General features: G+C 34.4%; 2 protein-coding genes across 8 annotated transcripts in view; one reads left to right on the forward strand and one right to left on the reverse strand.

The window, feature by feature from the left end:
- The first annotated feature begins 384 nt into the window (after positions 1 to 384).
- Positions 385 to 16,098, forward strand: LOC115238922. 6 transcript variants are annotated; one of them, XM_029813109.1, is made up of 11 exons: positions 385 to 3,395; positions 3,486 to 3,857; positions 3,939 to 7,868; positions 8,994 to 9,701; positions 10,702 to 11,031; positions 11,415 to 11,925; positions 12,116 to 12,297; positions 12,373 to 12,520; positions 12,750 to 12,956; positions 13,561 to 13,676; positions 14,456 to 16,098. In XM_029813109.1, the coding sequence occupies exons 1-11, from the start codon at positions 875 to 877 to the stop codon at positions 14,572 to 14,574; spliced, it is 9,144 nt and encodes a 3,047-aa protein (XP_029668969.1). In that variant the 5' UTR covers positions 385 to 874; the 3' UTR covers positions 14,575 to 16,098. The 6 variants fall into 6 exon arrangements, with proteins under 6 accessions (XP_029668969.1, XP_029668967.1, XP_029668968.1 ...); XM_029813107.1 differs by having other exon boundaries at positions 3,486 to 7,868; XM_029813108.1 differs by having other exon boundaries at positions 3,489 to 7,868.
- A 1,005-nt stretch (positions 16,099 to 17,103) lies between these two features.
- Positions 17,104 to 22,384, reverse strand: part of LOC115238924 (diphthine--ammonia ligase) — an 8,946-nt gene continuing 3,665 nt past the window's right edge. For both annotated transcript variants that reach the window (XM_029813111.1, XM_029813113.1), the window contains 10 exons: positions 22,278 to 22,351; positions 22,009 to 22,189; positions 21,796 to 21,887; positions 21,615 to 21,705; positions 21,347 to 21,524; positions 20,662 to 20,829; positions 20,217 to 20,518; positions 19,688 to 20,009; positions 19,426 to 19,527; positions 17,104 to 19,108 (listed from right to left, as the gene is read on the reverse strand). In XM_029813111.1, the coding sequence (XP_029668971.1) occupies positions 18,804 to 19,108; positions 19,426 to 19,527; positions 19,688 to 20,009; positions 20,217 to 20,518; positions 20,662 to 20,829; positions 21,347 to 21,524; positions 21,615 to 21,705; positions 21,796 to 21,887; positions 22,009 to 22,189; positions 22,278 to 22,351 (1,815 nt within the window). In that variant the 3' untranslated portion in view covers positions 17,104 to 18,803. The remainder of the gene's footprint in view (positions 19,109 to 19,425; positions 19,528 to 19,687; positions 20,010 to 20,216; positions 20,519 to 20,661; positions 20,830 to 21,346; positions 21,525 to 21,614; positions 21,706 to 21,795; positions 21,888 to 22,008; positions 22,190 to 22,277; positions 22,352 to 22,384) is intronic.

Consider the following 22,384-nt stretch of genomic DNA (forward strand, 5'->3'; position numbering starts at 1 on the left):
TATATATATATTTTGATATAAATAAAATTTTGTTTTAATGCTACTCCAGACTCTAGATACATATATCAAAAGGTGATTGGCTATCGTTTCTTGTCGCTATTTGTATGCGCTATTAATCGTTAAGCCCGTATCAGACTATGCATTGAGATTGAAATTTGACCAATCAGGACAAAGAAATTTTAGTTCCTTTTATCCTGATTGGTCAAATTTCAATCTTCAATACGTAGTCTGATACGGACTTTAGGGAATTTTCTTACCGTCGAGTTTCACACCGTCAGTTGGCGTCGATAGGTCTGTTCTTTATATCTGAATTGGCTGCACTAGTCAGAGTTTATCTTTCTTCTTCTAATGTGGAGAGATAAAGATAAACTCTGAACTAGTGCAGCTAGTTCAGCTATAAAGAACAGACGAACAGACCTAATATTTAGTGAACGTTTTACGATTTGGCAAAATATATTTTCAAAACCGTAAAGAGGGTGTGTGTATACACTTGTGTATCGATCTCGTGTGTCCGAAAGTTAAGTAGTGGAGCAGACAATATAATACTCTCATTACCCGAGTTATATTACATTTGTGTGCCATTTTTAAGTCATCGGGTTTGTGATTCGCGAGTAGGCTGAGAAAAATATTGGTTATGTTCGTGCAATTCGGGTAAAAACAAATAAATGAACGATGTAGCGGTAAGTAAAGCAAGATCAATCACCAGCGATGAATAGCGCAAAGTTTACGCACGATGCACTTGCAGTGACGAGGTATCTTCGATTTGGATAGACGGAAGCTTATTCATGCATGACCGAATACAGAAAAAAGTTCGCATAAATGTATAAGAGCAGTAGCAGGTGTAACAACGTCCTCTGCACGGAACGTCAAAACAATGTCCGAGAGTTCTAAGATGGGCCTGTTCGGCTCCAAAGACAGGAATCAAGAACAGAGAGAGAAATCTTCCAAGGACAACTCCCCGGCTCGTTATGCACCGTACGGCGTTGACAGTGATACCGAAACATACGACACCGAAGCTCTGAGCATGATGGATATCAACGATATCATCGGCGTGCAGTCCGGTGAGCAGGTTGGCGATTCGACTTTGGAAAGCGAAATCGCCGCGCTTTCGCAGATTATCACGGAATCGAAGATGGAATCGACCTCGCAGTTGATGGATCCAAAACCAGAAACGCAACAGGATGCATCCAAGAATGCATCAAGTTCTACTTCTAATACCGTTCATGCCACAAACATTGATAATATTGATATTTCTAATACCGACGAGTCCAGTATTATGTCGGAAAAATGTGCAGCTAATGAAATCTGTGAGACACAAAAAACAACGCTTGATAATACCGATAAAGAAGTGACACGCGAGAAACTGTCGGCGAGTATCGCAGAAAAGAGTGTTTCGGAAAATACTGAAATGGATTCTGCAATTACATGTGATAAAACTTCCGACGTAAATATCAACAAGATAATTGGTGATGCGTCTGTGGTTAGTGCATCAGAATCGTCTTCCAATGATAAGTCATGCATTGAAATTAATTCGCCGAATGTTACATTAGACGATACTTTACAAGAAACTGTTCAAAGTAAGCAACAAGTAGATGCTTCTCCCAAGGATCATGAAAAAGATATTATTGAAAAGACAAAGAATCAATCAGTTGATGAAACACATGAAAATCAAAAGACATTAAAAAATAATACAAAGTCTGTGGTAACAGTTGGTGGCATTAGTAAAAGTTTACAATTGATAGGAGAAGCATATAACTCTGAGGACTCAGAGGAAACAGATGTGAATGACAGTGACTTTTTGAAAGAAACTCCATCGTTTTCTCAAGAAACTTTATTGCTTGGTGTTTCTACGATAGAACAAGAGAAGAAAATAATTGAAGAAAATTCTGAAATAGTTGATGTGTCAGAACAAAATATTGAGAAAACTTCACAGTTAAATGATAATGTAAGTGCAACTATTTCAGAGGAATCAAAAGTAGATGTCATTGATAGCAGAACAAAAAATTCAAATATAAGCATTGAAAAGTCTGAAGATTCTAGTCAAAGTGAATTGTTGCAACAGAGTTTGGAAGTGCAAGAGAACATAGATGGTTCTGAATCAAATAAAGCAATAGAATTTGACAGCGAGATATCAAGTGACATGCATGAACAAAATGAAAATAACACAGAAATAGATAAAGTGAATATAACGGAGGAAATGTCATTAGAATGTCAATCTTCCAATGAAACTTCTCAAGAAACTATAGATACATTAGCAAATACTTCCACTACATCGTCAATGGAACTAGTAACTTTAGAAAAATGTCAAGAAATGGAAATTAAAAATAATGGTTCAGAACTAAATATATCAGTAATTATTCCTGAAATGGAGAAGCAAGATAGTTTGGTAATTTCTAATGAAAAAGAATTAGATACAAAAAATATAAATGATAATTGTCCTCTCATTGATGATAATGATGTAAAAGATGTACCTAAAGAAAAGGATACTCTTATAGAATCTGCAAGTGAAACTCAGGATTCTGTTATAAGTGAAGTGTCCAATAAAAAATTAAGTATAATAGAAGTGATAAATAAAAGTGATGATCTTCAGGAAGAGAATATTATCATTGAAAGTTGTCAGACAACACAGGAAATCATTTCAATAACAAATAAAATTAATGATGAATCTCAAGAAACATCTGTTATAAAAATGGATCTTGTATCAACTATTACAGCGTCTAATAATCAAGATAACATGGACTTGGCCAATACAGAGGAAACATCTGTACTAAATGATAAAAATACATTTCAAACTGTTTCAAGTGTAATTAAAGAAGAATTAGTTTTTTTAAATGAAAATACATTATTAAGCCAGCCACATGTCGAAGAAAAAAATGTAACGACTAATGAAGAATCTTTAAGTGATAATTTGGGTGGTGAAAACTCAGATTTATCCTCCGCAAATTTAATAACACAGAATGATACAAATTCAACCAGTATTGATAATTCTGTGGAAACAACCATCTACACAGAAGAGAATCTCCCTACGCTTGAATCATTAATTCCAGTCAAACATGACGAATCTGTTAAACAGCTTCCATCTATATTAGAAATGCCCAAAGTCAATGATGTTAATGATACTGTATCTAATAAACTTGAAGATTTATCTGTTCCAATATTGTGTAAAGATTCAAATAACACAATTGAAAATATAAACGAGCCATTACATGAAGCTGAAGAAATAGAGAATATAGAGATGAAAATATCGGAAGTAACGTCATTTTCTATAAACAAAAATCAAAGTGATACGCCGCCAATGGAAACTAAACCACAACAAATATGTGATCAACCCGAATCACATATACCAGATGAAAAAAGTGATGCCTGTGCAAATAACTCCATTAAACAAATAGAAGGTAAATTAACTTTTGAAAATGTTACATCTTTTAATATATTATTTGAAAACGATATAAACTCGCCATTAACTGATAATTTAATTGTTCCAGAAGATGATACAAATTCCTTGTGTAATACAATTACAGAAAGGAAGAAAGATAAAATCGAAGAAAATGTTACTATTGAGATATTGAACGAAAAGAAAATTAAAGAAAACGAAACTTTTGTGCCAAAATTAAAGGAAAAAGATGTTTTAAAATCTGAAAAAAGTACTGAGGCTGAAACTTATGAAATAAGTTTAGTTATGGAAATGTCAGATTCCAGAACTGATTCCAAATCTGATGCCCAAGCAGCAAATTTAAAGGATGCTAATTTACAAGCCGATGAAGAGATGAAATTGTGTGATGAAACTGCAAAAGTACCTAGAAAGGAGTCAGAAGAATTGATCGATGTTAATGTAACGTCGATAGTGGAGGAAAAAAGTATGGAATCAGTTGTAGAGAAATCTATTAATACCAATGATGTACAATCAAGCATTATTAATATTATCAACATGTCTTTAGCACAAGAAAACTCAAATGAAAGAACGAATATTGAAAATTTAATGGAAGAACTACCTCAGGATTCAGGAAGCGTGGATGCTCCAACTGTTACGCAAACTACAAATACTTTAGAAGGGCTTTTGAATTTAAACCTTATATCGGATAATAAAAGTTCTACGTTAAAGGATATGCAAACTGAAGACAAAACTTTAATAAAAGAAACAGTAAGTAAAGATGCGGATATTGATCTCTTATTTGATCAAGTAGATCAAAGCGAAACAACCATGACGGAAAATTCAGACAGTATAACAAACGTGATTGCTGGTTGTTTGACAAATAGAGATAATGAAACAAGCGGGGTTGATATCAACGCAGCAGCTAAAGATAAAACTACCGAAAACGAAGATAATAGCTCACTAAGAACGAATAAAAACATAAATACGGAGCCGGTAAATGAGATCACGGATGAGGAAAAGATAAAAGAACCTCTTGAGGTGGATAGTAATTTGTCACAGAACGATTTAGACATGGATTTCGAAGATAATCGGTTAGAATCGGTCGAAGATTTGGAGGAAAGTGAATCCAAACTGGAATTGTCGCAGGATATTTTGTTAGAGAGCGTGATGCCAAGAGAGAATCTTTCTCGAAATGTCGACACACCGATTGTCATCGAGAATTCGCAATCAAGTTCAGAAATATCCGAATTGGAGTCTGCGGTGAAGTTTCTACAAGAGTCCGAAGAACAAACGATAGATTCGCCGTTGGTGCTCTCGCCAAAAATGGTGGAAAGTGTCGTGGAGGACATAACGAAACAGACTAATGCGGAGCTTTATGTATCCGATGAGATTGACAATTACGCAAACGCCGAATCCGAATTAGCGAATTTGCGAAACGTCTCTGCTGCGGATTCCATCTCCATTTCGGAAGCCGAGATCATATCAGAAGCTGCGAAGCTGGAGAACGAGCGAAAATTTTCAGCACAAATACGAAACGCTTCCGATACAAAAGAAAAAGACACCGAAGAAATAAATAAAGAGATTAAACCAAATAAAGAAATGGAAGATCACACGTGTTCAAAAACTTTGTCTGAGAACGTTTCTGTTGCGCACGCGGATACTTCTCTGAATTTGCAAGTAGTGGAATCAACGCACGAAGAAAAGAACACTATACCCGATATTAGGTCGTTGTCGAGCGAAGGTATTTTAAAGACATGCGATAAGATCCCGAGGGTGTCGATATTGGAGGAGCGACTGAAGGAACCGCCGAAGATCGAAATACCCGTTCCGGACTCAACTAAGGTATTAGAATCTTCCATCAGCCCGAACGATAGTCTTCTCATACCGAAGGACGCGAGAGCTATCGCCTATTCCAGGATGTTGGAATCACCGAAATTAACTGATAAGGCCGAGTTGAAGGGTGTCGATACGCCGCGTAAGGACTTAGAGAAGCATTCAGATCCTGAAAACGTCGGTTCGCCGAGGATAATCCTGAAGATTGCTAAATCCGCTATCACGGATTGCAGCGAGCCGCGGTCGCCGAAAAGCCCAAAGATTCGATCAGCCACGAATTCGCCGAATCCGGAAGACAGTCCGGGCCAAAAGTTGGCGAAGATTAAATTGAAATTGTCGAAAGGCGGTCATCCCTCTATAATATCCAACGAGAATTTAGAAGAAATTAATCAGTGGCATACTACCGATAACGCGCCATCGTTATCTCCTCTTGGCATGAAAATTAAATTGTCCAAGTCTGGCGACGCCTCTATTGTCGGTTCAGAGAAACACGAACATTCAGATGAGACGAAATATAAAATCGAGGAGCCGAAGAGAACGGATTCACCCATCGGTATGAAAATAAAGCTATCTAAATCTGGAGATGCTTCGATTATTTCCGATTCCAGGCAGCAAGATTGCACCAAGGAGATTCTCACGAAGCACAAGGAGAAATTGGAGATACCGGGAAGCCCGAAGAGAACAGAATCGCCGATCGGGATGAAAATCAAACTCTCCAAGAGCGGTGATGCATCTATTATTCAGACTGACAGGCAAGAATCTTTAGAGGAGGTGCACAGGGAGGTCATGCCGAAGCGGACCGATTCTCCAATCGGTATGAAAATTAAACTGTCGAAAACTGGTGATGCTTCCATCGTATCTCCGGATGCTTGCGAAGATGCAAAGGATTCATCCACGAAGGCGAAAGAGAAGCAGGATAATTCAGAATTGCCAAAGAGAACCGAGTCTCCAATCGGAATGAAAATAAAATTAACAAAGTCCAAGGGCGGTGCATCTATTATTTCTGTAGATAATACTGAAGATACAAAAGAGTTACAAAAGTTGGAAGTACCCGAGCCACCTAAGCGCACCGAATCGCCACTCGGTATGAAGATAAAGTTATCCAAAACCGGAGACGCATCTATTATACACTCTGAAGTTACAGACGATATCAAGGAGACGAGACATAAAGAAAAGTCTGAGGTAACGCAAGATACGACGAAGACGCCGGAGTCCCTCGGGTTTAAGCTCAAGATGCTGAAGACGGGTGAGATGACATCGTCGATATTGCCGGATATGATCGAAGAACAAGACGCGCCTCGAAGTTCCGAATCATTTACAGGTGTCATCCCGAAGATTAAAGTATCCAAATCTGGAGATGCGTTGGTAGTGCCCGATAAAATGGAGTCAACGAAAGATTCGACGTCACAAGAAGATCAACAAGCAGAAGTATCAAAGAGAACGGAATCCCCGCTTGGCATGAAGATCAAATTGTCCAAGAGCGGCGATGCTTCTATTGTACAGAATGAAACAGTCGCTGAAGATCATCAAAATAAGACTATTTCGCATGTTACCGATACGGAATATTCCAAAGGCAGTGACTCGTCTCTCGGGATGAAGATCAAGCTGTTCAAGACAGGCGACGCTTCTGTAGTGGAGGCACCATCCTCAGGTTCCCTAGAAAAAAAGGACAAGCAACAGAGACGCAGAGATGCTGCTGAATCGCCGCTGGAGATAAAAATAAAATTGTCGAAGACAGGTCATCCCACTATCGTGGCCTGCGATAGTCACGGTGAATCTTCGGCGCACAAAGGCAAGGATTCTCAAGCAGCTGTGGATCCAGCAGCGCTGAATTTTCCTCATAGGTATATGGAACATGCTACAGTGCACAAAGAATCCACATTGAAGATTCTCAAGACCGGTCACCATCCGTCGATTCTGCAGGGCAGTCGAGCTGAGCTGACGATCGAGCCAGTGCAGATGCAGAGCAGAAAACAGCCGACGGAGAATGTTCAGCAGATCGAGATATCACCTAAGCGTAAGGATATAACGATCTCACCGGTCGAGAGCAAAAAATCCAAACTGGAGGCACAACTCTCGCAGATCTTGCCGGAGGTAACCATCCAACCGGTAATGTGTCGAGATCAAAAGCAGCAGCAACAGCAACTGTTGTTTGATCCGAAATCGAGTTTAATTAGTCGACAGCAGATGAACGTTATTAACCAGGAGATTAGCATCACGCAAGTGCGATCAACAGCGAAGGCGGATAACGCGTCAAGCGTAAATGACAAGCTCAAAGATCTTCTGTGCAAAAATGCTAACAATTCACCAGGCGGTTCGTCCGATTGCGAGATCATCGAGCATCGCCCAGAGTTGATAATCGTCAACGAGAATTCCAATTCCAGCCAGGACGTCGTTATTATAGAGGAGGTGACACCTAACAGAATGGCCGATATCAAGGTACCGAAGAAGAGAGGCAGGCCGCGAAGAAATCCGATAGCGGCTCAACAGCAGCATATTCAACAATCGTCCGCGCAGATGCTGATACCCAGGGATCCTTTGGCTTTGGACGAGATGCAGCAAGTTCCTCCGCAGCAATTCGAACACAGGGAAAACGAGCGGCCTAAGAGAACCTGTAGAAATCAAAAAAGTTATGCTCCGCCCAAGAGAGGCAGAGGACGAGGTTTGTTTCTCTGATTAATATTTTACAATACATATAGAATGTAGATAAATTATATATATTCATTCAATTTTATAGCAAAATGTAATTTTTTAATTTATAGTTGTGTACTATTAAACTGTACACAACTGTACATAAAATAATTTGATAAAATTATATCGATATCTCAATAAAGTTATATCGATATCTCGATAAAGTTCAATATGTCAACAATTAATAAGAGTGACCTTGAACTGAATATATGTTATTAGTTAAATTTCGAGTGATATTGCGATTTGGATTTATTTTAATTAATTGGCTCTGCTCTCGTTAATTTTTTAATGATGAATTTGTGAATTTTTGAAATCTCTTTTTGAAAATTTTGTGCGTTTAAGTCTTACGTTTTTTTTTTTCTCCAATCATGGGTCTTTCAAAAGAAGAATTCACAGATATTCATTTTATGTACGGACGTGCGAACGGGAATGCAAAACTAGCTGCAAAACTATATAAGAAAACTTTCCCAGACAGAAGATGTCCGCATTATCTTCTATTTTCGGAAATTGATCGGCGTTTACGAAAAAGAGGCTCGTTCAGAAAAAAGAAACAAACAAACAAAGAAAAAGAAAGAACAGCTTCTATTTCAAAATTAAAATACAATATCGTAAAAAGTGAAAAAGAAAATCTTGGTTTAGTTATCAAGATCCGAAAAAGTCAATTGCGTGGCAGATTAAAAAAATGTATACATGCCATTTTTATTTTACTATCATATTTAAAAATTAAAATTCCTAATTGTGAATAATTATACGAATTTAGTTTTAGTCTCAATGGATTTTGCATAAAATTGAAACAATACAATTTTTTTGTTTATTCAAATTTTATTTATTGATAGAGCACACAAACATCATTCGATATAAATTTTCAACTTTCTTAACACATTTCTGTTTGTATTGCAGAAAAAAATCAGCTTATTAGCACGAATTTTCTATTAATCTAATCTTTATTTTCTAAAGATATAAAACTCCAAGAAAATTTTAAAAAACAAAAAAATATTTACGATAACTTTCATTAATGTCGACGTGTCGATGACCCTCTTATAGATATTCTAATAATTTCAACAAGTAGCGCTAATATTTTTCTTTGTTCGTCTAGGTCGTGGTAAACGGAAATTGGATAACATAGAACCTCAAGTTGGAAAGAAGTCTCGTATAGATCAAGATTTGTCTGCTATAGAAGCATCGACGATGGCTGTCATTACTATTGATGAAACAACACCAGTACAGCAAGATTCACTTAAAAAATCATCAGAATTATACAAGGCACTAAAACAACCGCCTATAGATCGTAAGAGTTCCGCGTGTAAAGAAAAACATATCGCGTTAACGAGTCGCAAAGAAACAGGAAAGAGGGATTCAGCTTTTAAAACATCGGAATCCGACATTGCGATACAACTGGATCCTGCCAGATTATCATACGTTCAAGAAGATCCAGGAAGAGCGTCCACGAGTCAAACGTCCACCATTGGATCGTTGGCCTCGAAAGTTGGCGAACAGCACAAGAGAACTGTCTTAGAGATCGTCTCTGAAAAGACGCAGAAGACGGCGATGAAGCAGTACGCGGAGAATAAAGGTGTAGGTAAGGCGTCAGACGCGCCATCAAGAACGTCTGAAATTAAGGAGATACCTGTACCTCCTCCCGGACATTCGAACTGGCTGACACCGACGTCAAAGAAGCTAGCGGACTCGACGGCCATCAGAGGCGAAACAGTCTCAACGGTACAGGTGATAGATGAGGAAACGAGAATGAGCGCCGAATCCGGTTCGAGATCTCAGACACCTGCTAGAAATATATCAGCACCAGGTATGCACTTGTATTAATGAATTTTAATTAATAAAATATTATGTAACATTAATGATAATAACTTTCCATTCTAATGTCTTTTATTAATAATTTTGCAACTTAACGATAGCACAAATATCACTCGTTTCAAACATATTTCAATTCACTGACTTTTAAATATAAAAAAAAAATTCTTTTTACAATACCACACTTCACACTTTAAAACGTAATCACTACATATTATATAATACAAATATATAGTAGTATATTTACTGGTGAAAACACATTGCATTAATACATAATATATAATTTCTTTATTATAAATAAATATCTAAAAAAATGTTTTTAATTTTTAATTTTTGGACACATATATACAGCTTAGTTAGTTGAATTGAATATATTGGTACACATCCAACTTTAAGCTAGCTAAAAATAGATCTTTTCTTGTGGCATAAGATGTCCCTCAAGTAACTAAATATAAGATTAAAATAATGTGTTTAAATGCGAGGCAGTATACATCAATTTTTTTATTTGCAATATGTGTTACAATTATGCTGTGTTTAGCTGCACTGAAAACTCTCATACTAATTCGCGTTTCATCTATATAAATATATACTATCTGTATATATTTGTATATATTTGTAATGAAACTAAGTATGTGTGTGCCCAAACATATATCAATATAATGTAGACAATGTTTTAAATTTTGAAATGTGATATTGTAAAGAATTTTTTTTTTTTATATTTAAAAGTCAGTGAATTTTCACAAATTAAGAGAGAAAAAGAGTATATATATTAAATATAATATAAAATTATAAGAAAAAGATATAATAATTTGATCACAACTTATTAATAGCAATATATAGTAAAGTATAAATCTTTTGTTGTTTCCAACGATATAATATTATAGATAAATTTCATGTTAGAGAAAACTTAAACAGATCTGAAATTGTTAAATGATGATAATGTATTGGTTATGTTTTCCTATGTTGACATTAATCTTTGGAAATTAATATTGCAGCATCAGAGACAATAATAAATGAAGAATCGCAAGGTAGTGTTCTGAGTACTGCTACAACAGAATCAGAAAAAGTCAAAGTAAAGAATCGAAGGATGGAGATTAATTTTGATCCTGATGAAGGACCCTTCACTGTTGATAAAATAGCGGAATATGAATGGCCACTGGATCGAAAGGGTGAAACTTTTATGATACAGGAACAGATATCGCAATATCTTGGTGTAAAATCTTTTAAGCGTAAATATCCTGATCTCAAACGCAGAGTAGTTGATATGGAAGAGAGAAACTATTTGAGGGAGAATGGATTAGTTAGTGAAGCAATGTGTGACATGGGTAAGTTTTTTAGAGACTTTTTGTAGAAGAAAATTTTTCATATATAAATCTCTCATTGTACATTTACAAATTTATCTTATCATGTAAGAATAATTTGTAGAAATAAAGCTTTTTGCTACCCAAAATGATAAAGTTAAAAGTCACTCACATCTGCAAATTTGAATGAATTGCTGTGAGATTTCTTTTTATTTATTTATTTTTATATGATGAAAGTGATTCATAAGTTTGTATTTCTCAAAAAATAAGAAAGTAAACAAGCAATGAATAAAATAAAAAATTTAAAGACTAAACAGATTAGAAAATGTAAGTTCTGCTCTTTCACACTTTTCTGTTTTATATTATTGTATTATTGTAACTTTATATATTTACTTTATCATACACAGGATTAACCGCAGTGTGTAGCTCAGAAGTATTGGATGTAATGTGTAGTGATTTCCCCGATCAATATGAAGAATATCGCAAGCATATGCGCGAGAAACAAGTCAAGGAGCATTCCAAGAAACAAAAGGAATTAACGGCCGCGGCGAATGCGGAGAGAAATAGGATAGATCTTGCGGAAATGGCCGTGCAATCGGCGTTTGCGTGGAATAGTAACTTAAATAAAGCTCGCAAGGAAAACCGCAAGTGTTGCTTAGATCTGCAGACTTTCACGATTCATGTCCCGAAGAAGCAACAGAAAGTCGATTCGGAACACAAAGTCGGTCATTATCCAGTCGCGCTCATACCAGGACAGTATACCGATTATTATCGGGAATATACACCGGCGGAATTAAGATATTATCCGCTAAATACGGTCTTGTACGGACCCACGCGGCCCAATGAACGTAAATGTGATAGCCAATCGGAAGGTTCTCAGAGTGATAGCGATAGCGAATCGTCTTCCGACGACTCGAGGTTAATGGCTTATTTTTAAGATTTAAAATCAATCTTGTACGCAAAATAATTGCAAACTAAATTACTAGAGTTTGCGTTTTTTTTTTTTTTTTTTTTTTTTTTTTTTTTTTTTTTTTTTTTTTTTTTTTTTTTTTTTTTTTTTTTTTTTTTTTTTTTTTTTAGAGATATAACGGTGATATTTTTTTGACAGTTCATCTTCCAGCGAAGGTACACAAGATACAGAAGGATCTCAATCGACTATGGATGATGTGGATATGGAAATCTCGAACTCAAAGGACGATGTGAAGTTGAAATGCAAGATGTGCCTGAAAGTCTTAAATAAGCATAACAAGAATGAAATATTAATTCAATGCGGTACTTGCAACGGAAATGGTAAATTTACGAGTTTGCGAATTAATTTTACGTGACACTTTTTACAAAGCTAATCGAGGCGATTATCATTTTCAGTTCATCCATCCTGTATAGATTTAACATTGGATATGGTTCCGCATATTCAATCGTACGCATGGCAGTGCACCGATTGTAAAACATGTGCACAGTGTCATGATCCTGCGGACGAAGATAAGATGCTCTTCTGTGATATGTGCGATCGTGGGTGAGTTATTTATAACTTACAAATTTATAATTCAAAAACTTATAACACCAACAACTTATAACAGAAGTTATTGATACTTTAATGCTGCCTATTTTACCAAAGAAAAAAAAAGACGTGATGTAAAAACAGAAAAAAAGAATAAATAATATAATTTCTTAGTTAATTATTGATGTAGATATATAAATTTGCAAAATTATCAATTGGATATAATTTAATGCCATATGTTTAGATACCACATTTACTGCGTCGGTTTGCGACGAGTACCACAAGGAAGATGGCATTGTCAAGAATGCGCCGTATGCGCAAACTGTGGCTCGAGGGAAGCCGGTGGTGCTAATTCGGATAGAAACAGTGTTGCGCAATGGCAGCACGAGTATAAGAAAGGCGAGAGGAATACTCGAGTATATGTTTCGACACTCTGTGTACCATGTTCGAAGTAAGTATAGTCAATGACGCGCAATATCAATTCTTTTAAACTATGCTGGGCTTCAGTCGCTTGATTTCCATAGCTCACACCATAACACTTTCAACATCTTCTTATTTCGTTATATCAATCTAGATATGATATTCAATAATAAATACATTTGGCGAACAGGAAGGAACTCTTTAAAATTCTTTTTTCCTTCAGATTTCAACATCGAATATTTTTTAAATAAGTATATCTTTTTTCCATTCGTAGATCTAGATTCTTTTAAAGTAAAATCAGTTGAAACTAAATTAGGTGAGAAAAGGAAAAAAATAATTGATGTTAGCTAAAAAATATATAGTTTTATCATTTATTCGCATTCTCGAATCATAATTTGTCGAAAGAAACGTTTCTTTTAATTGATTATAACTCAAAAACTATTCGCGTCTTGACTTTGTTTGATAAAAAGAGATTTTGTTTGAACGATTGAATTGAATGATATAAAAAGTGCATTACTATGTGAGATACTTCTAATTTTCCTTCTTCCTTCTGTGTACTGAGGCGAGCACCGCTATAATACATAATATACCCTTACCTGAATTCACTAACCACATGATCTTTATGCGATAACAAGGCTGTGGCGAAAGGGTCGCTATTGCCCGCACTGCAGTCGCTGTCATACCGCCCAAAGGCTCGACCTGGAAGCGAATCTAGTGCATTGCAGCGCATGTGACAAATATCTGCACTTAGGTATTGACACCATGTTTCATATGATTCTGTTAGCATTAACATTTTGAGCGCCATATATACGCTGTCACACACAGCACGCTTGCTTGAAACATGAATGGTATTATTTCAAATAATTTTACACAGTGAACATCATTATAACTTTGATCAATCGTTGGAAGTCTAGCATATGGATTCATGTAATATATTTTTTTATTATTATTGATACCGTATCTAATTATAAAAATAATGTATTATTGCCAGATAAATTTTAATTTTATTACACCTAGATATTCTATAAATTGCATAAATTATAAGAGTTTAAGTTGAACTCTCAACTGGCGCTCAAAGTGTTAAGTTCATTGCATGTTGTGATATAGGAGCATTTGAGCATTTGCACGCGCCATCGATTTTGTTTGACTATCACCATTTTAAAAGCCGTATTTTAATTATTTGCTATTTATAATACATACATATATACATTTGCATTTCTATTTTTTTACTGCCTCTGCTAAACAGAGGATCACAAATTGCAGAGGATTCTATAGTGCAGAGATGTTTGAGTGAATCTGGCCCAATATATCTTCGTCTGTCTCTACTTATTTATGATTGAGCACAATAGTTAGTATTATTTCTTTTGTTGTAGATAATGTATACTTTTGCTATAGATTGTAAAATAAGAAATCTTAAAAGAAAGAAAAAAGAATGAAAATAACTTAGACATCTCTGCTCTTGTGCAGCTCCTGTTGGAGCAGAACATTGTATATCATGAGAGATATACGTAATTTGCACATCTTTTTCAGAATGCGTGGAGACTAAGGGGATAGTGGTTGATAAGAAAAGTTATCTTTGTGATTTTTGTACACCATCGACCCGACAGCAAGTGACGAAGCCTTTGATGTCAAAGATGTTTAAAACGTGAACACATTATTTCCCCAGGAACAGGAAACCATCGAGCTGTATAGTATTGATGCAGTATGTATTATATTAAAGTAGCTAATTTTTGTATTGAATGTGCGTTTACGAACGACGACTATGCGCAAAATTTTTCTCGAGTACTTCATGACAAGTGTATCACACATGTACATAGTTGCGGAGTGAGTCATTTAACTTGTGATGCTGAATTTTTGCTGCGTGTACGTTTAGCGTACGATAAACGGCGAATTGCCCGAAAAGACTGAATGTTCAGTTTCGATTATAAATGTTTTATCAGAATTACAAAATATAATATGCAGTGTTTATGAGAAATCGTGCACTTTCTCAAAAACTTGACGATTTTTTGACGAATTTGAAATTTTTATACATTATAAGCTCGGTGTTGGATATCGCTTCTTTTTGTAATTCTCTATCTGTTGTACTTGTATAATATTAAAATTTTGTAAAATATAATTTTATTTAACGCGTGTATAACTTATACATATATATGTATATATATGTATATATATAAATTTTAATATAACTTTCGATTATAACTCATAAACCAGGAATTTCCGGACATATATTTATGACATTTTTTTTCTTGTTTTTGTATGGAGAACTCACCCCCAAAGTTTGTTAAAGTATTTCTGAATCACTCTGTATAAGTTCTCGTTTTAAATTCATCATCAATACTAAAAATCAGTATTTTTTATCCTTCTCCCTGTCTGTTTTGCCAATATTTAAATATTACTACAATTACCTAATCTGTACAAACACCAGTAAAGATTGTATTTTTTCATTTTCTTCAAAAAACGTCAAATATCATGATTGAGCACATTTGTGCTTTTACATTTTTTTAAAACTACTCAATTCGGATAGGTTCTTTCAGGAGAGAAGTTCATTTCAATCACTCATAAATCATTAACAATACTTTTATAAAGCAGTCTTTTTTGTCGACCGCCATATATATGTAGAAAGAAAAAGAATAAAAATGTGGAATTAAAAAGAAAAGATGGCAATTTTTTAAAAATATATATCATTCTTTATTTTATTTTTTTTTCTTTTTTTTTGCGACGTAATCTTCGGATTAGTATTTTGTTGCGAGAGTTAGATGCGAATAAACATCTTTTCTTCTTTTTCTTATGTGTTTTCACATACTTATAACACAGCATCCACATTTTGAACAATGCGCTTTCTTTCTTCGCTGTCAAATGATTTACAATATATTTATGTAAGATCATGTTGATTACGTTGCATTTATGTACACATACAGAATAACGATAGTATAATTGCGACTGTTTAAAAAATGAGCAAGTTGCAAAATATATATAAACTTTGGCATGTCGTTGCATCAACTTTGTATAATATTACGTCAGAGTACGTCTTATTATTATAGTTTATAATGCAATCTGTACAAGATACTTCTAAAGCAACAGTGACGTACGCGCAAAGAATGCGAAGCTGCCGTACACTTGCCAAGTAAGTTAATTCTTATAGATTTCGGATTTTATTTCTTTTTTTTTTTTTTGCAGTATGTATTATATTAAAGTAGCTAATTTTTGTATTGAATGTGCGTTTACGAACGACGACTATGCGCAAAATTTTTCTCGAGTACTTCATGACAAGTGTATCACACATGTACATAGTTGCGGAGTGAGTCATTTAACTTGTGATGCTGAATTTTTGCTGCGTGTACGTTTAGCGTACGATAAACGGCGAATTGCCCGAAAAGACTGAATGTTCAGTTTCGATTATAAATGTTTTATCAGAATTACAAAATATAATATGCAGTGTTTATGAGAAATCGTGCACTTTCTCAAAAACTTGACGATTTTTTGACGAATTTGAAATTTTTATACATTATAAGCTCGGTGTTGGATATCGCTTCTTTTTGTAATTCTCTATCTGTTGTACTTGTATAATATTAAAATTTTGTAAAATATAATTTTATTTAACGCGTGTGTAACTTATACATATATATGTATATATATATATATATAAATTTTAATATAACTTTCGATTATAACTCATAAACCAGGAATTTCCGGACATATATTTATGACATTTTTTTTCTTGTTTTTGTATGGAGAACTCACCCCCAAAGTTTGTTAAAGTATTTCTGAATCACTCTGTATAAGTTCTCGTTTTAAATTCATCATCAATACTAAAAATCAGTATTTTTTATCCTTCTCCCTGTCTGTTTTGCCAATATTTAAATATTACTACAATTACCTAATCTGTACAAACACCAGTAAAGATTGTATTTTTTCATTTTCTTCAAAAAACGTCAAATATCATGATTGAGCACATTTGTGCTTTTACATTTTTTTAAAACTACTCAATTCGGATAGGTTCTTTCAGGAGAGAAGTTCATTTCAATCACTCATAAATCATTAACAATACTTTTATAAAGCAGTCTTTTTTGTCGACCGCCATATATATGTAGAAAGAAAAAGAATAAAAATGTGGAATTAAAAAGAAAAGATGGCAATTTTTTAAAAATATATATCATTCTTTATTTTATTTTTTTTTCTTTTTTTTTGCGACGTAATCTTCGGATTAGTATTTTGTTGCGAGAGTTAGATGCGAATAAACATCTTTTCTTCTTTTTCTTATGTGTTTTCACATACTTATAACACAGCATCCACATTTTGAACAATGCGCTTTCTTTCTTCGCTGTCAAATGATTTACAATATATTTATGTAAGATCATGTTGATTACGTTGCATTTATGTACACATACAGAATAACGATAGTATAATTGCGACTGTTTAAAAAATGAGCAAGTTGCAAAATATATATAAACTTTGGCATGTCGTTGCATCAACTTTGTATAATATTACGTCAGAGTACGTCTTATTATTATAGTTTATAATGCAATCTGTACAAGATACTTCTAAAGCAACAGTGACGTACGCGCAAAGAATGCGAAGCTGCCGTACACTTGCCAAGTAAGTTAATTCTTATAGATTTCGGATTTTATTTCTTTTTTTTTTTTTTTTTTTTTTTTTTTTTTTTCTGACGGTCTGTATAAACTGCGTGACGTAGTTTTCACGACAAAAACAATTGATCGACAATACAATCATAGCGATATCGGCAGCACATTATTGAGAGCAAAGAACATCGTCGTAAAGAAGAATATATTCTCTTCATGTGTGTTCGAGCGTTGCAATCGTATCATATCGAAAATCGATCCATATAATATCCTGTATTTTTTCTCGCGCGATACGGTTCCTTGTTATTTATATATTTTTTATTCAAAATTCAAGAGTGAACGTCGAGTGCTATTGTAAAAATGGCTGTGCACGATTTAACTTGCTTTACAGAAACGTCACACACACGTTAATTAACATTCCGCACATGATTACAACACCGTAAAGTATTTTGAGCAAAAAAAACCAAACATTATAGCGTAACAGCAGTACAAGTCGTACGTATATTACGAGTATTATTATACCTAACGTGCAATCGCGTTTTTAAAGAGCACTTACGCGCTAAACAGGGACGGGCTCATAGCTCGTAAATTGCACTTGACCCGTCATTGACTAGTAGTATTCGATAAGATAATATAGCGTGTTCTTTTTAGTTGCACTTTGCTATTGTTTTAATATTTAAGAGAAAGAAACAAAGGTATTTTCGGGATTTGGAGGGAGAAAAAGGAAGCTTACAAGAGAATATGTGAAAGTGCAGCTAGAAAAAACAGCGACGTAACTACATCGTCAGTAAATGTCGAGCGAACAGCCGTGTCTTTCGCATATGAAACGCAAGAAGTACTCAAATACATCCACCGATCCATCGGTGAAGCAAAATAGCATCATATAATTATTTGCGCACGTAGGAAAACTTAACAGTGCTACTTTGATGCTGTTGTAACTGCTGTTTTACCTTTCTTCTTCGAATCGCGTTCGACTTGTTGATTATCGAAAAATTGAAGCGTTTAATTGTAAAACAAACGCATAAGCAAAAACGCGGCTTTAAAAAAGAAAAAAAAAAAAATACATTTACAGTTTCGATCTTGGTTGTTCACAGTAAATAAAATTATAGTCATGCGAGTATTCCATAAAATGGAAACTTTAAATGTATTTTTTTTTCTTTTCTTTTCTTTTTGTTTCAAAAAAACTCTTTTGCAACTAGTGCAACTCTTGTTTTCCAGCAAGGATTTCAATTTTTTATCCTAAAGGCGCACTCCAATTCTAACAAATAATTGACAATGTAAAAAATTAATTTGAGTATTTACTCATGCCTAATACCACATATAGATAACAAAGTACTGAAGTTATGTAAGTGAATAGCCGGTATAATGGTGATCACTAAATTCTGCGTAGAAAACTTCGATAGGACATTGTGAAGAAAATTCGGGCCCGGAAAGCTGCCGACTTTATAAAATATTCGCAAATTACACGTCGGATTTGCACTCTGCGAGCCTTTCCTGAGTTTACACAACAGATATTCGAAAGCCTCTGACAGTTCATTTGCGTTCAGCTCTATGGACGGCAAACTTGCCTCCGTTGTCAAATTACCAGTAGAATTAGATGAACCTATTGGCCACAGAAATTTCATAGTTAGAAAAGTACTTTTTTTATATTAGAAATATTTCTTTTAATTTACATAGCAACTAAATTCAAGCATCAGTTAATGAACAAATATTAACTGATTGGTTATACACAATCGATTCTAACTTAAATTATATTATTACTATAATTACTATTATTATCAAAATATTGTACGTTATAAAATTTTATTTCAAGGTTTTTACTATCATTAAAATATTGTTAATATTTCTCAACATTTTTTATATATTATATAAAATGAAAAAAAATATCGCGTTCTTAGAAGTTTGCTAAGAGAAACTTACCAGTAGACATGTAGCATACAATTGCCGAAACATTATTTTCGTAATTCCACCTACGTCTGATGGCTATCCTAAAATTAGCCACGCATTTTCCTGTTTCTTCATCTGCAATAGAATATACATAATGATTACACAATCATTCTTCTCAGATAAATAAATGGAAAAATACTTGTTGAAAATTGAGTTATAAAAGGAAATGTAAAAAATGCTTCTCTACTTAATTTACAACAGATATACGATTTCTTATTGAATACTTTGCACTCACATTCAAATCGGTTATTATCCCTATGAGCCCAAACGCACCACTCGACTTGAGCACCACGTGGCAAATTTGGTACAACGACATAATCTACAATGGCATTTCTTGTCCTCCTTTCCCACTCCTTTCTCGCATCCGCTATGTAATTAGAATGAGTCAGGAAACAGATACCTTGTACTATGTCTCGAAGCTTAGCATCCATAGCCTTAACGATGCGATCTATGTGCCTTAATGTTAAACGGCACTGCCGTTTAATGTTCATATCTAGAAGATTCATATTACCAGGTACCAGAGGTATTTGCCCAGCGACTAAAATAATATCACCCACCTATATAAAAAAAAAAAGACTAATTTTTACCTTAATAACAGAGAGATTGTCTTAGATGTGTAAGTAGAAGATTGAAGATTGTAACAGAAAGATTGACTATGAAAAACTTGATTTTTAAAATCAATTTTCTTTAAAAATACTCGAGAGAAAAATTAATAATTTCTTATACACAAGATATTACTTTTATATCATATTAATTGTACTTACACGGGCAGCTTGAGAATAAGGACCAATATTAGCAGGTGCCCAATGACTTATGCTTTGCACATGCATCATATGTCGCTTGCAGGCCCACTTATCACCGCAATCTTGGTTTTCCTTATACGCTGTCGCGTCAAGCGCGACATGTACATTCAGAGGACATTCTACGCATACACGAACCGGCGGACTTTTCTTACCCAACCAGGAAACGTATGCTTCGTTTATAGCCTTGTAATTCGACATATCTTTTATATACAACGTTACTGCAACGATGTCGGATGTGCGCAGATTTTCGTTTTGAACCAGAGCTGTAATTAGACAGATATATTACGCGTGAAAAAAAAATTCGTTTATATTGTTTTTTTTTGCGTTATTAATTAAATTTAGAAATAATTGCTAATATCAAATAATTACTAAGCCAAAAGGTATGTGATTAAGATGTGAATTTTACTGCTTAATTTCTCCAATGCCTCTTCCATAGCAGGTGTGACATCCGGATGTTTTCCTACAATGCCACCGAACCAGAACCATCCTGTTTGATTTCTATTAACCATCGGCGCGTCTGGATAATCTTCCTCTTCATACAAAATCTCCATTGGACTTGGAGGATGAAATTGACCTGTACACCATTTAGATTTAATATACAAGGTGTCCGGTAATAATCGTATCACACCTCGTGTGCAGGTAAAGCAGGTGGAACCGAGGAGAAAAGTCCTTTACTATTTTGCGATTTTCGTAATAATTATTGAGAAATTAATTAAAAAAGATTGACCAATTCGCGCGAGTATAAGCGCGCGGCAAACAGGAACAGTCCAAAAGTATGCGATGGCTAGACGCGCAACGAAGTTTTGGGAGGAATGCTCTACAAGTGACAACGGTTACATACGAGCGGTATAGCAACACATCAATGGGTTGAACCTTTTTAATGCATGCTTATACTCACACAAATTGGCTGAACTTTTTTAATTAATTTCTTATTAATTATTACGAAAATCGTAATTATTACCGCAAAATGGTAAAGGACTTTTCTCCTCGGTTTCACCTGCTCTATCTACACATGAGAGGTGATATGGTTATTATCGGATATCCTGTATATTACACAGATATTTTTTCCATGTTCTCTTTTCTATATGTACCTGAATTCGATGCTTTTAAACTATTGTTTTCACAAGCGTGTTCATCAGTTTCTTCTTCTGATAAATTACAGCCATCATGCAGCTCTGGACCAATGATTTCAGCAATGTAATCTTGTGGTGATTTTATCAAAACAGTTTTTAGTCTTTCTGACAGGCTTAATTTTTCCAGTTCTCCATTCTGAAAAATATAAATTTTTACCTTGATTTTACCACTGTCTTATAAGTACAGTAGTACATACACAAATCTACATAATATTCAGAAACTTACATTTTTCTCTTGTAAATGGATCTTCGTAAATCTAAGATATCCTACAGGCGCTACGTCATCTCTCGAATTTACAATACTCTCATAATCATCACTAAGGCACAAAACAAAATAGAATAAAAAACTTATTTAGATTGTATGTACATACATAAAACATATATAAATGTGAACATATATAACTTACATTACGATACTTTTGGTAAACAAAGGACAATCTAAAGTAAATGTTTCATATTCTCCTCCTTCTCCACACATATTTACTCCATATTTTTCTTTCTGTAAATAAAGTTTATTTTACATTTTTATTATAACTAAGAATATAAATAAAACAGTTTCTGTTTCAAATAGAAATGAAAGGGAGGAATGTACATAACATACTTGAAAAAATATGACTTACTATCTTAACAAGATGAGGTTGCATTTCGGATATAGATTTACCCAAATGTTTAGTTTCAAGACCAAGAGCTGCGACTTTGATTATTACTGCATTAATAGAACTTTGTATCATTTCATTTAATAGCTCTTCCTGGTCCCGCCTCCATAAGTATGATAAAGAAATGAGATTTAAACGACTGCATCTGAAACACGAATATTCGAAAAAACTAATAATAGCAATTATCAATATCGGAAATTTATAAAGGAGAGATAAAAATAAAAGATAATTACACATTTTCTACACGAATCCGTTGATAATCGCTAAGAATAGCACCGCTTGACACAGCTTCTATATTTTCACGTTCCTGTAAAAAATACATTTATTATTATAACATATA

This window comes from Formica exsecta, unplaced genomic scaffold (genome assembly GCF_003651465.1).
Source record: "Formica exsecta isolate Colony F162 unplaced genomic scaffold, ASM365146v1 scaffold362, whole genome shotgun sequence".
Taxonomy (NCBI): domain Eukaryota; kingdom Metazoa; phylum Arthropoda; class Insecta; order Hymenoptera; family Formicidae; genus Formica; species Formica exsecta.

What these genes read in the sequence shown, in the direction of transcription:
- LOC115238922 (XM_029813105.1), top strand. Translation starts at nt 875, where the DNA reads ATGTCCGAGAGTTCTAAGATGGGCCTGTTCGGCTCCAAAGACAGGAAT. An exon ending in TGAAGCAATGTGTGACATGG is followed by an intron (nt 11,032 to 11,414) that starts GTAAGTTTTTTA and finishes TATCATACACAG; the next exon opens with GATTAACCGCAGTGTGTAGC. An exon ending in CGGTACTTGCAACGGAAATG is followed by an intron (nt 12,298 to 12,372) that starts GTAAATTTACGA and finishes TATCATTTTCAG; the next exon opens with TTCATCCATCCTGTATAGAT.